Below are 14,015 nucleotides of genomic sequence, written 5' to 3'. Positions count from 1 at the left end.
CCAAGCTCTCCCGAATGTATCTAATGAACTGGCCCCCGAAAGCTTTCTGTGGTAGAGAATTCCACAAGAAACTCTTTCTAATTTCAGTTATGCATGGCATAGCTCTTATTCTCCAATTGTGACTCCTAGTTCTGGGTGTTACATGATAGGAAATTCCTACTTGCCAGTAGCTACCTAGGTCTTCTGACTTGGAAGGTGTGATCAATAAATGATCACACCCTTGATAACATTCCTGATGCCCAAAACCTTGAATCTCTGCTCCTCAGATACTGTCTGACCTGCTGTGCTTTTCCAGCGCCACACTTCTGGAATCAATTGTCCACCCCTACTGCAATTGCTCTAATCAAACTTGCAAACTATATCGTCCGTGATTGTAGCCATTTTACTTACTTTTGATATGATCGATTTTCAATTGCCTCCAAAGCCTCTCTTCCAGTTTCCAGTTCCGAGAATATGCTGTCTCTTCTTTTCTCTTCTATGTGTGCAATGACAGCATTTCTGATTATTGTTTCTCTTTCCATTTCAGCAATCACATGTTTCCAACAACTCTCCTGATCCCTTCACCACCACCATGTAATTATTGCTTATTTGAGCTTCAGTCCTGGATGAGCAGTGAATTCCTTCTCTTAAATTCTGCCAAGATCCAGGCCATTGTCATTGTCCCTGCCACTAATCCTGCACCAGTTTTCTTTCTTCTGCTGGCCAGGATTTCCAATTGATCTTGGTTGTTCACAAAATTGGTATTCTTTTGGATGTGAGTTGAAATTGAGTGAGTCAAAGACCGGTCACTTCCAGCTCTGTAACACCATCTTCCTCCACCTATCTACTGCAACATATTTAGCCATTCCTTGATTATTTCTGGGCTCAATTATTCCTCTGGCTGTAGTCTCATGTTCCATTCTCCATAAATTTTACCTGATCCAACACTCCACTCTCCATATGTTAACCCATACCAGATTCTATAAGCTTATCAATTCAGTCCTCCAATTTAAATTCTCATTCTTGTATTTAAATCACTTTGGCCCTGTTCTATCTCTAATTTCAATAACTTTGCATTCCTCTAATACAAACCTTTTGTGCATCTTTTACACATTTCACTCTAGTTGTACTTCCAGTCTTTAAGGCTAAACAAATGGAAATTTTCTCCCATACCAGTCTTCCTTTGCAGCTCCCATTCCTCTTTTTATAACCTTCTTGAAATGTCCCTCTTTCATCAAACATTCAGCCAATTTCATTAAATGACAATTAAAACAGCAATTGTTGGAGAAAGTCAGCAGGTTTGTGGAGAGAAAGCAGAATCAACATTTAGAGTCCAGTGCTCCTTCTTCAGAACAGTTCTGCCAGACCTGCTGAGTTTCTCGAGCAATTTCTCTTTTTGTGTCAGATTTCCAGCATCCTCAGTTCTTGGTTTTGTTTTTGTTATCAAATTGCAGTTCTGTGAAGCACATGGCTGTTTAGTTTTCCATTTCAGACATTACAAATTGAAAGGTATTGCTTTTATGATTATTCAATGGATTTTCTTTCCATTTTCAATGATCACAAAAGAAATGTGTTGGAGCAGATTTCTCTCATTTTTTCTGCATCAGTGATCACAATGTAATCTAATGAAGAATAATGCATGAGGAATTAAGCAAGAGTTTGGATAATATGCAAATTAGCATTTGAACCCACGGCTTTCCACCAGTTTGCCATTGCATTGAAAGCACCTGTGTTTGGTAATGCTTAAATCCCACTGACAGCACACCACAGAGCATTTCAAAGAGTAATGTTAAACACAGCAGTTGATTTGCAGCTGGGAGTGATTATTCACAATGCTAAACTGGTCTCTGTGCTTGCACGGACATGGCCTGTGATGTCAGCTGGCTGCCATGCTGCATTCCTGCAAGTGCATATTCATTGATGCACTTTGTCTCTACAAAGTGTACGTTCGTTATCAATGCCATCATCAAGTTCCCATGAATAATTAAATGACAAGTTGTCCTAGCTCTGGGGTGTGAAGGTTGAACAAAGTGATGGTCATTTTGAAATTGATTCACGGAATATGTTTCCAATTTGGCCATTTAACATTTGCATCTTCTGTTAAAATATTTTTCTTCACAGCTACCTTGTTCCTTGAATCCTGGAAACGCCGGCAGACGAGATTATGCTACCAATGGGATTTAACTGGTCTGGAAGAGGAAGAAGTAAGCAAACATGAGCCTATTTTTCACTTGTTTGATATTTACTTATAACTTAAAACAATGCTTCCCATGCATTTTCTCAACAAAACTCCATTTCAATGCCTCAGACTTTGTATGATCCTGGAGTGAAAATAGGGGGCATGGGGAACATGGGAGTTTTTGAGTGTGGGGAGAGCTTTAGCTGTTAAGATCTTTAAATCTTGATTGGAGCTAAGCGGTGGTAGGCTTTAGATTTTGACATGGGTTGGTGTTTTGCTTTACTTCTTTACTGAGGTTTGAGGAACAGTTAAAAGTTGGGGCAATAAAGAAAAATAGAGTTTTTCCAAGAAGAAAACACCTATGAATTCAGGGAGCAGTTGATCTGAGAGAAATCAGTCTGAACTCTGTGGCAGCCATCTTGTTTCACACACCAACTGATGGTTTGTGCCTGTCACATTTTGACAATCCCTGATTTAAGGCATCTCTGAAGACATTTAATAATACCACACTTCCCAATAGAAACTGGGCTTGACAAGAACATGGCCAGAAATAGGGTGAGAGCACAGTAACATTGATGGTGTGAACTTATGAAGCAAGGCTTGCCACTGGAAGAATCGATTGAGTGTCATTTGCATACAATGTAGCTTGTAAATCAGGAAGTGTTTTTCTATGTCTAATATTGAGGTAAGATCTTAGTGAGAGCATTGATGGAAACTTAGGCTTGGCACCACTGTTCAGCATCTCCTGTGATGTACAGGAGAGGATGGATCAGGACATCACAAGCTACTCAGCATACGTACTCTGTATTCTCACACAGTGTGACAGTGCTGAGGGTTCAGGTATCTGTAAAGGTATCTGAGAATATGATTGGTTCCACGGAGGAGGTTGCTGCTGTCCTCTCTCAAGACATCAGTGGAGACTCTTCCCATCGCTCCAGCCTTTCAGCCAGTGCCTCTCAATAAAAATAATGTAAATATTGTACAAAGACAAGGATTTTGAATGGAATGTAGGTTAAAGATTAACACTTAAGTACATAAAGAGGAAGCTTGTCAGTATTAATTTAATAAATCACATAATGTTAGAGAGACTCTGAAGAGAGAAGCAACATTCTAGATCTTGTGCTAAGTGGAAATGTATATATTTGTTAGAATATGAATAAAGAATTACTTTGAAAAAGACCTGAGGATTCTGCATCTACTCTTTAGTAATATAGTGCACCCAACCTCCTCCAACATCCACATAACAGCAATAGAACCTGGTTGATGCCAAACAGCCAGCTGGGCAGGGCAGTCCTGGTCGAACCTGAGTTCCAGCAGACTGCAGCCAGGTTGCCATAGGCCACCTACCATCCACCTCAAGTACCCTCAGCAGTAGCTCTTATGTCTGCCTTAACTCATGCTGCAGAAACCAGAAAGCCACCTCCTAGAAATACCAGAATAGGGAAATGATGCACAAGATGGGGAAGAAGGCTTTTTGCAAGGTATTTGTAGATATGTGGTCATCATATTTATATGATCAATGACAGTATCTATTGGAAGTATAGATGTGTCTTTTGGGTGTAGCTGTTGGTCTTTAATAATCTTTATAATCTAACAGGAACCTTCATAGATTTGACTTCCTTGGGTGCTAAAATGGGTGCAAAGATTAAATGGAATGGAATGAGGCCGTAGTTATTGCTTTGCAGACGTGGAAGCTCACCACGCAACCGATGAGGAGATTGAAGGATGGGTTAGCAAGTTTGCAGATGACACAAAGGTTGGAGGTGTTGTTGACAGTATAGAGGACTGTTGTAGGCTGCAGCATGACATTGACAGGATGCAGAGATGGGCTGAGAGGTGGCAGATGGAGTTCAACCTGGATAAATGCGAAGTGATGCATTTTGGAAGGTTGAACTTGAAAGTTGAGTACAGGATTAAAGACAGTATTCTTGGCAGTGTGGAGGAACAGAGGGATCTTGGTGTGCAGGTGCATAGATCCCTTAAAATGGCCACCCAAGTGGACAGGGTTGTTAAGAAAGCATATGGTGTTTTGGCTTTTATTAACGGGTTATTGAGTTTAAGAGCCGTGAGGTCTTGTTGCAGCTCTATAAAACTTTAGTTAGACTGACTTGGACTACTGTGTCCAGTTCTGGTCTCCCTATTATAGGAAAGATGTGGATGCTTTGGAGAGGGTTCAGAGGAGATTTACCAGTATGCTGCCTGGAATGGAGGGCTTATCTTATGAAGAGAGGTTGACTGAGCTTGGACTTTTTTCATTGGAAAAAGAAGGAAGAGAGGGGACCTAATTGAGGTATACAGGATAATGAGAGGCATAGGTAGAGTTGATAGCCAGAGACTTTTTCCCAGGGCAGAAATTGTTAACACGAAGGATCAAAGTTTTAAGCTGTTTGGCAGAAAGTATCGAGAGGATGTCAGAGAGTTGTGGGAGCATGGAATGCGTTACCACTAGCAGTTGTGGAAGCAAGGTCATTGAGGATATTTAAGAGACTGCTGGACATGCATATGGTCACAGAAATTTGAGAGTTTGTACATTAAGTTTACCACACATGTGGATCAATGGTCGGCACAACATCGTGGGCTGAGTGGCCTATTCTGTGCTGTACTGTTCTATGTTCTTTGTTCTATGTTCTAAACCTTAATTCATTAAGATCCTGCTTTGCAATTCCAGGAACTCAACGTGCTGCTGTGCTGTGCTCCATTCTGCAAAATCCAGTCCCTCTCTTTAAACCATCCTGTTCTAAGTCTTCTTCCTGAAGCAGAAACACAGTATTTCCCCTTTATAAAGCAACATTGTTGAGAATTAAACAAATGGAGAATGAATCCAGGGCTCATACTGAAGCCCTCTTAATGGCTGATACAATAGAGTCGTGTAGGAATATGAGCATGGGTCTACAGGAATTGCTGGTCACAAACATGTTGGACACTGAGTGAAAGGAAGCCATCCTTGTTGACCCTTATAGATGGTGCCTAATGGAGATCAAGCAGTGTGTGTACTCTAACCTGTAAGAATCTAGCAATGCACCAAACCCCAGTGCTCTTTCCACAGCCTCCACAAAAAGGATGAGAAATTGCTGTTGCCTTGGAAAGAGTGCATCAATGACTTGTAGGTCATGAACATAACAAACTCAGTTTTGTCTGTAGTTTGTACCAGTAGCGCACATATCGTGAACCTGCTTTTACCAAAATTATCGATACAAGTTCATAAAATTCAGTCTGGTAAGAAAGCTGACTGGCCTAGATAAATTTCTCACTGAAGATAAACATTTTGAAGAGAAATTGGTGCTGGGATCTATTTCAGAAAAACTAAGTAATCTTCAATGTAATCTTGTAGAGAGATAGAAGTGCATTTAATGGAATTGCTCAAAAATAAAGGGTAGCTCAGAAAGGAGACTGTTTGCATTTTGTATTTAGCTTGATTATTTGCATAAAGCAACGTTGGGACAAAGCAGGATTAGGTTTCTGTGCTTCAATAAGACAGGGAACATTATATAATGCATAACAAGTCCTTTGCAATGACATTGATGTCATTAAGTTTGTAATTATTCTCTCAAAGGATAAGCAAACCTAAAAATGAAGATAACTTGAATCTATAGTATATTTCACAATTCAACCTCAGGACTTTCCAAGGCACACAATATCACGAAAATGTCACTTTTGATTAGGTGCTTATTCAGAATGGGCCTTTAGCCTCTGAACTTCTGACTCAAAGGGTAGAGTCGTAATTCCAAGCAAAGGCTGATCCAAAATCAAAATAATCAAAGGTCAGTATTGAAAGCTCCAAAATAGAAAGAAGATAAATTCATGTGAGTTTCAAATAAGGAACAAAACTCTCAAACAATACAGTCTTTATTTAGTTAGTAATACAACTTGCCAGGGTTTACTGTTGAGAGTTGGTATATGAGTGTCCCTATCAGAAACACAAAACTACCTCTCTCATGTCTTTCGAGCTGGTATGAACCAAATTTATGTTCCTAACATTTAAAACTGTTACAGAAATCTGACTGACTGAGGAGAATATTATCACTTCAGATGAAAGAAATTCAATCTGCTCCAGACTAATGGAATGAATGTATTTTGTCTCAGTTGGATAAAAAGCTTTCTATGTAAAATGAGTCTGAATCCAATTCCTAAAGGATATAGATTCCCATCACACGGCTACTCACAGCCCGATACGAAATGACATTAAAGTGATACTAGATTACAAGAAAGATGGTATCAGAAATATGAAAACACAAACATAGATTAATTAGGATAAGCTGCTGCAGGATTAGCTTTGAGCTATTTGCTTCAATACAGTGGGGGGGCAGCTCTGTTATATATCCTGCCATGCCACAGGTGTAGTCTGTGCCTCAAGCAGTTGCTGGCCTGAGTGGTGTGTTCTCTTTTTCAGCACTGACATTCACTTCAAAGAAGACAGTAATCCATCAACAATTAACCTCCAAAAATATTTTGGAAACTAGAAAAACTTCTGCAATTTTTAAAATCTTGTTCTGCAAATCTTATCCTGTGCTGTTCCTTCAGCTGGAATATAACTTATTGCCGCAAGTGCCAGTTAAATATTACAGAGAGTTCCAAAGCTGATTATATAAGCAATCTTAACATTCAGCTAAAGACATAGAAGTAGAAATTCTGTTTTAAGTATTTGTGGCACATGTCTATTACTTGGAAAAGTATTGATCCAATCAGGTTAAAAATTGCCGGCAAGTAACACCTCAGGCTTTGTTATGATTGCTTGAAATGTTCAAACTGAATTTCTACTCTATGGCTTATTCAATCAAAGTTAGTCAGTATTGTAGCCCATTGTATTCTTGGAACTGCTACAAATAGACTACTGCCTTATGTTCAGAATAGGGAATAGATTTATTTTTTTTAAAACTAAAGCAGGAATTGCTATAGAAACTCCACAGAAACTTCCCTTCGAAAAAAGGATTACTGAACTCAAAATGTTAACTTTGCTTTGTCTCCACAGATGCTGCCAGACTTGCCGAGTTTCTCTGGCAATTTGTATTTTTGTTTCAAATTTACAACCTCTGCAGTCCTTTGTTTCATTTAAAAATTTTTGAATGTCTGTTTTAATACATTTTCCTTCCTTTTTTTTATTGCCAATAATACACCAAGGAGCGTATGCAGGTTTGACATACTTTAAATGCAAACATCAAGATTGGCTTTTTCTGCACTTAATGCTTACATCAGATGATAAGTAGTATCTGGCAGCATTTTACTATGAATAACATTCTGGAGTATCTGTGCTGGCTAATATATCCTGCATACCTGGAATTGTGCACAGTATTCCAGATATGGTCTTAGCAAAGTTAAAAATCACACAACACCAGGTCTGGTGTTGTGTGATTTTTAACTTTGTACACACCAGTCCAACACTTAATCATCATTTAAGCAAGGCTTTGCGTAGCTGTAGAAAAACTATCTCCACTTTATATTCTAGCAAGTCTAATATAACTCTAAATTTACATTTTTGAACTTGCCCGGTGTATTTCAGTAGATTTTTTTTATGGACCTCTAATTTTATTTGGCTCTCTAGTATGCCCAGCTTTTCTTCATTTTAAAGAAACTTTCTAAAAATTATCCATCTTTTTATGGACTAAACTAGACAGCCTAGACTATAGTCTATAAATAGATAGAATAGAAAGACTCACACACTTACAATCCACTAAACTGATCCATCATTTAATCTATCAATATATTTTTGTAATTTGATATTGCTGTCTATGCAGATTGTTATACCACGCAGCTTTGTGCCATCAGAGTTGAACACACTGCTCTCTAATATGTATCCATGTCATTAATAAATACATCGAACAGTTGAGGCCCCATTCTAGATCTATGTCTTCTTTATTTATTCATGGATCTGTGTGAATCAAGGGCTGGGCCAACATTTTTGCCCCTCAGTAGTTGACCTTGAGAAGGTGGTGGTGATCTGCCTCCTTGAACCTGTGGGATGGTGGTAGTCACTTTGAGTATTTTACCCATGAAAACAATGTTTTCCCACTGAACCAATCAGGTCAATAATTTGCTTTCAAGTTGCATTACATTTAAATATAATTCTTATTTTCAAACCATATTCAATGTTCAGTAGAAGTGCATAGAAACTGCATCTATAACTAAGCCCCAATTCTTTAGCTACTTCCTCAGAAATGCAATAATATTATGCAAACATTACCCAACCTTTATGAATTGATATTGCCTTTCAAACAGCTCAAATTTGTATAAGGGCTTATTTCTTCATTATAGATTCCAATAGCTTTGCCACAATAGATATTAGATAAGAGAGCTATAATTTCCTGATTTCTCTAGCTCACCTTTCTTAAACAACAGAATTACAATTCCAATTTTCCAATCTAAATTCCTGAACCAAAAAAGACTTTGTAAATTATAACTAAAGCTTTCGTAATTTTTTCATCAGCTTTGCTTGAAATTCTAGAAGCTTACCAATCTAGAATTACCAAAGCCATTATCTTTGGCTGTCTCTCTTGCATCCTTTAATTCACTGCTTATACCAGGAGAAAACTAGCACTAGGCAGAGTTTTCGTGCTTATATCAAAAGAAGAATCCTCCATCAATTCAGTCTTTGTGTCTTGTTTGTGTGTGGACTGCTTTTAGGAGCATCCAAGACCAGAATATGAATCCAAACTTTTGCAGAAGAAGCTCTTAAGAGAAGAAAAGGATCGAAATGTAAGTTATTTTATAATATTTGTGCCATAATTGTGTCAGAGTTGTTGTCAATTTGACGTCTGAGCATTGTGATAAGATTTATGTTATGAGAGAATAATAGAATGAATCATAGAATAATTACACTACAGGAGGCCATTCAACCTGTTAAAGTCATGCCAGCTCTCTATAAAAGCATCTCAGCTACTCCCCCATTATTTCCATAAGTGCAATGTTTGTCGCATTATGACTAATGTCTGTTAATTGTGATTAAGATTTGTCTGACTATAATAATACTTCTCTTATTGCAACCAATGTTATTGTATATTTTGTTACTGTGATTATTGTTTGTCCTAATAGTAACAAATATTATTTCATAGCAACAAAAGAAGGAAAAGGAAGGCCATTCACTAGGCAAAAGCAAATGGAAAGACAAGGTCTTGTCAGCCATGGGTGGGATAAGTCTGGTTAGTATACCTCTTCATCATGATTATACACCGATTAAACCATGAATTGCTAATCAAAACTCATTTACTTCAAAATGTATTGAGTTATAATTGGAAATTTTATCTCTTGGGGTTTAAAGTTCTGAAATTAGTACATTTGTTTTATGTTTACTAAAAACCCCCATAGGTAGGTAGTGACCTATGTTAATGTCACTCAGCTAGTAATCAGAAGCTTTGGCTAATTCTCTTGCCATGTGTTTAAATCCCACTATGGTGGCTGGCATAATTTAAATTCAATTCATTTAACTTGTTATTGTATTTTGAGGACCATGAAGCAATTGTCACAAAAGGCAATCCGATTCACTAATGTCCTTTTTATGGCATATCCGGCCTAGATATAACTCCAGCCTCAAAGGAATGTGGTTGGCTCTTCCGTGCTCTCTGAATTGCCATTCAGATATATAAATCTGCTACAGTCTAAGCAAGTAATTTAAACTGGAAATATCACTTAGCAATGATCTAGGCACTAAAGATAGACATGGGGATTCCCAGGTCTGATAACCTCAAATCACCTCCTTATTAACGTTTGGCGGTGGGGATGCTTTTGCCAAAATTGGGAGATTGATTCCACAGATGTGTCAAGCTGCAGCTAGGCATATTCACATTCGTAACATCATACACTTACTACCCTGACTGCACTGACTCTACCAGTGCCTTCTCCCCGTCCCTTAGTTGATGAATTAATGTAGAATCACTCTTCCATGCTGAACACTTGCTGGAAGAGATCTGAAGGTGGCATCACCACAGGATGTGTTGTGGGTAGGGGAGCTCAGTGTTCATCACCTAAAATGGCAGTTGCACCATGACAGACTAGGCTAGCCAAGTCATAAAGGACATAACTACTAAACTGGGTCTATCATAGGTGGTGTTGACCTCATGCTTACCAATCTACCTGTAATAGACAGATCTCATAGATTTCCATAAAAGTATTTTTTAAACGCTCTTGTGGGTCATAGGTAGCTCTATCTAGAGGCATTTATTGCCCAGTTGTAGTTGCCATTGAGAATGTGGTGGTGAGATGCATTCTTGAATCACTGCAGTCCATGTGATATGAGTAGACTCATAATGCCCTGTGTGAGGGAATTCCAGTATGTTTACCCATCAATGGTGAAGGAACAGCAGTATATTTAAAGTCAGGATGGTGAGTAGCTTGGAGGGGAACTTTCAGGTACTGCTGTTTCCATCTGTCTTCTGCCCTTGTCCTTCTAGATTGAAGTGGTTGTGGGTTAGGAAGGTGCTGTCTGAGAATATTTGGTGAATTTCTGCAGTGCATCTTGTAGATAGTACGCACTGCTGCTACTGAGCATCCATGTTGGGTGAAGTGGATGCTTGCAGATGTGGTCCCAATCCACTGGGCTGCTTTGGCCTGGATGGAGTCAAACATCTTAAGTGATATTGGAGCTGCAGCCATCCAGATAAGTGGGGAATATTCTATCACACTCCTGACTTCTGCCTTGGAGATGGTGGACAGGCTTTGGGCAGATAGGATGTGATTACTCATTCCTGTCAGAGGCTAGTATTCCTGACCTCTGACTTGCTCCCTAGGCACTGTGTTTATGTGGTGAGCCCAATGAGTTTCTGGTCGATGATAACTATCAGGATTTTCATAGTGGGAGTTAGTGATGGTAACAGCATTGAACATCAAGGGACAGTGGTTATATTGTCTCATATTGGAGATAGTCATTGCCTGACATTTGTGTGGTGCAAATGTTACTTGCCACTTGTCAGTCCAAGTCTGGATATTGTCCAGATCTGATTGCATTTGAATATGGACTGCTTAAGTATTGGAGGAGTTGTGAATGGTACAGAGCATTGTGCAATCACTGGTGAACATCCTCATTTCTGACCTTATCGTGAATGGAAGGTCATTGATAAAGCAGCTGAAGATGGTTGGGCCTAGGACACTACCCTGAGGAACTCCTGCAGAGATGTCCTCAAGCTGAGATGACTGACCTTCAACAACCACAACCATCTTCCTATGTGTCAGGTATGAATCCGTCACTGGACTGTTTCACTGGATTGATTCCCATGTTGCTAGGGCTCCTTGCTGCCACACCCAGTTAAATGCAGCCTTGACATCAAGGGGAGTCACTTCCCCCTCACCTCTGGAATTCAGCTCTGTTGTCCATATTTGAACCAAGGTTGTAATGAGATCAGGAGCTGTGTGGCCCTGGTGGAATTCAAACTGGATATCACTGTGCAGGTTGTTGCTTGGTAGCACTGTTAATGACACCTTCCCATCACTTTAATGATAATTGAGAGTAGACTGATGGGGTGGTAATTGGCTGGGTTGGATTTGTCCTGCTTTTTTTTTTGTGTACAGGACATACCTGGGCAATTTTCCACATTGTCAAGTGGATGCCAATTGTTGAGGCTGTATTGGAAAGCTTGGCTAGAGGAGCAGCAATTCTGGAACTCAAGTCTTCAGTACCATTGTCAGAATGTTGTCAGGGCCCATAGCCTTTCCTGCATCCAATTCCTCCAACTGTTTCTTGATATCATTTGCAGTGAATCTAATTGGCTGAAGACTTGTATCTGTGATGCTCAGAGGAGGCCAAGATGGACCATTCACTCACTCAATATTTCTGGATGAAGTTTGCTGCAAGTGCCTCAGCCTTATCCTTTGCACTGATATGTTGGGTTCTTCCATCATTGGGCAACCTCCACAAATATCCCAGTGAGATTTTAAATTGCCATCACCATTCCCAACTGGATGGGCAGGACTGCAGAGATTAGATATGATTTGTTGGTAATGAAATCACTTTGCTCTGCCTATTACTTGCTGCTTATTTTCTTTGGTACGCAACTGGTTTTGTTTGGAAGTTTCACCAGGGTGACATCTCATTTTCAGGTATGCCTGGGGCTGCATTCTCCACTGAACCAGGGTTGATCCCCTGGCTTAGTGGCAATGATTGACTGTGGGAATGCCAGGCCATGAGGTTGAGGATGCAAGGTGTGCTGGACTACAATTTTGCTACTGTTCATGGTCCACAGTGCCTCATAGATAGGCCAAGTCGGTATTGCTAAATTTGTTCAAAGTCTGTCCCACTTAGTGCAGTGATAGTGCCACACAACTGGGATAGTCAACATGGCTTTGTGCGTAGGAAACTGTGTCTCGCTAACATGATTGAGTTTTTTTGAAAAAGTAGTGAAGAGGATTGATGAGGGCAGAGTGGTGGACATGATCTGTAAGGATTTCAGTAAGGCATTCAACAAGGCTCCTCATCGTAAACTGGTTAGCAAGGTTAGATCACACAGAATAGAGGGAGAATTAGCTATTGGAATACGGAAATGCTTCGAAGGTAGAAGACAGAGGGGAGTGGTGGGAGGTTGCTTTTCAGGCTGAAGGCCTCTGACCAGCAGTGTGCCACAAGGATTAGTGCTAGGTCCACTGCTTTTCATCATTTATATAAATGATTTGGATGGGAACATTGTTAGTAAATTTGCAGATGACACCAAAATTGGAGGTTTAGTGGACAGTGAAGAATATTACCTCAGAGTATAAAGGGTCGAGGAGCAGCAGCTGGAGTTTAATTTAGATAAATGTGAGGTGCTGCATTTTGGAAAGACAAACCAGGGCCGAATTTGTACACTTAATGGTAGGGTCCTGGAGAATGTTGCTGAACAAAAGAGACCTTGGAGTGCAGCCTCATAATTCCTTGAAAGTGGAACCACAGGTAGATAGGACACTGAAGAAGGTATTTTGTATGTTTGCCTTTATTGAATAGAGGAGGTGGGCAGTCATGTTGGAGCTGTGTAGGACATTGGTTACGCCACTTTTAGAATACTGCACACAATTTTGGTCAACCTGCTTTAGGAAGGATGTTCTGAAACTTGAAAGGGTTCAAAAAAGATCTACAAGGATGTTGCCGGAATTGGAATGTTTGAGCTATAGGGAGAGGCTGAATAGACTGGGGCTATTTTCCCTGGAGCATCAGAGGCTGAGGGATAACCTTATACAGGTTTATAAAATCATGAGGGGCATGGTTAGGATAAATAGACAGAGTCTTTACGCAAGGGCAAAACCTAAACCAAGGGCATAGGTTTAAGGAGAAAGGGGAAAGGTTTAAGAGGAATCTAACTCGCAACCTTTTCATGCAGAGGGTAGTCCGTGCATGGAATGAGCTGCCAGAGGAAGTGGTAGGGGCTGGTACAATTACAACATTTTAAAGGCATCTGGATGGATATATGAATAGGAAGGATTTAGAGAGATATGGGCCAAATGCTGGCAAATGGCGAGCTAGGTTACTAGTCATAATTGTCACAGGTCAATCATAGCAGTCCCTGTGGGATTTCCTCAGGCCCTGGGCCCAATAATCTTTTTCTGCTTCATTAATGACCTGTCTCTGTCATAAGCTATGAACTAGGGAAATTTGCGGATGTTTCCGCAACGTTTAGTGACTCCTCATGCTGAAGCACGTCCATAGGCAGCAGGACACCCCAGTTTGGGTTGAAAAGAGACATAAAGAATTTGTGCCACATAAGTGCCAGCAGAGATCTCTAACAACTAAGAATCTGAGCATATCATTCTTGGAGCTGCACAATCATTTAGGTAACTCACCCTCCGTGATTCCATCACTCTCTGTTTTCATTGCCAATTGATTTGCAGATAATCATTTCTTGAGGGAGCAAAGTATTCTTTTTTGATTAAATTAAATAGAAATTCCCACTTTTATGAAGTTGCT

General features: G+C 39.8%; 1 protein-coding gene across 1 annotated transcript in view; it reads left to right on the top strand.

Moving 5' to 3' along the window:
* Positions 1–14,015, top strand: part of ano2b (anoctamin 2b) — a 121,636-nt gene that overhangs the window by 53,378 nt on the left and 54,243 nt on the right. The window contains exons 13-16 of the mRNA XM_060842573.1: positions 2,101–2,183; positions 7,277–7,288; positions 8,777–8,848; positions 9,205–9,291. Coding sequence (XP_060698556.1) covers positions 2,101–2,183; positions 7,277–7,288; positions 8,777–8,848; positions 9,205–9,291 — 254 coding nt within the window. The remainder of the gene's footprint in view (positions 1–2,100; positions 2,184–7,276; positions 7,289–8,776; positions 8,849–9,204; positions 9,292–14,015) is intronic.

The sequence above is a fragment of the Hemiscyllium ocellatum genome, chromosome 23 (genome assembly GCF_020745735.1).
Source record: "Hemiscyllium ocellatum isolate sHemOce1 chromosome 23, sHemOce1.pat.X.cur, whole genome shotgun sequence".
NCBI lineage: Eukaryota > Metazoa > Chordata > Chondrichthyes > Orectolobiformes > Hemiscylliidae > Hemiscyllium > Hemiscyllium ocellatum.
The sequence above is the reverse complement of the archived record's forward strand: the minus strand, read 5'-3'. Positions and strand labels throughout refer to the sequence as shown.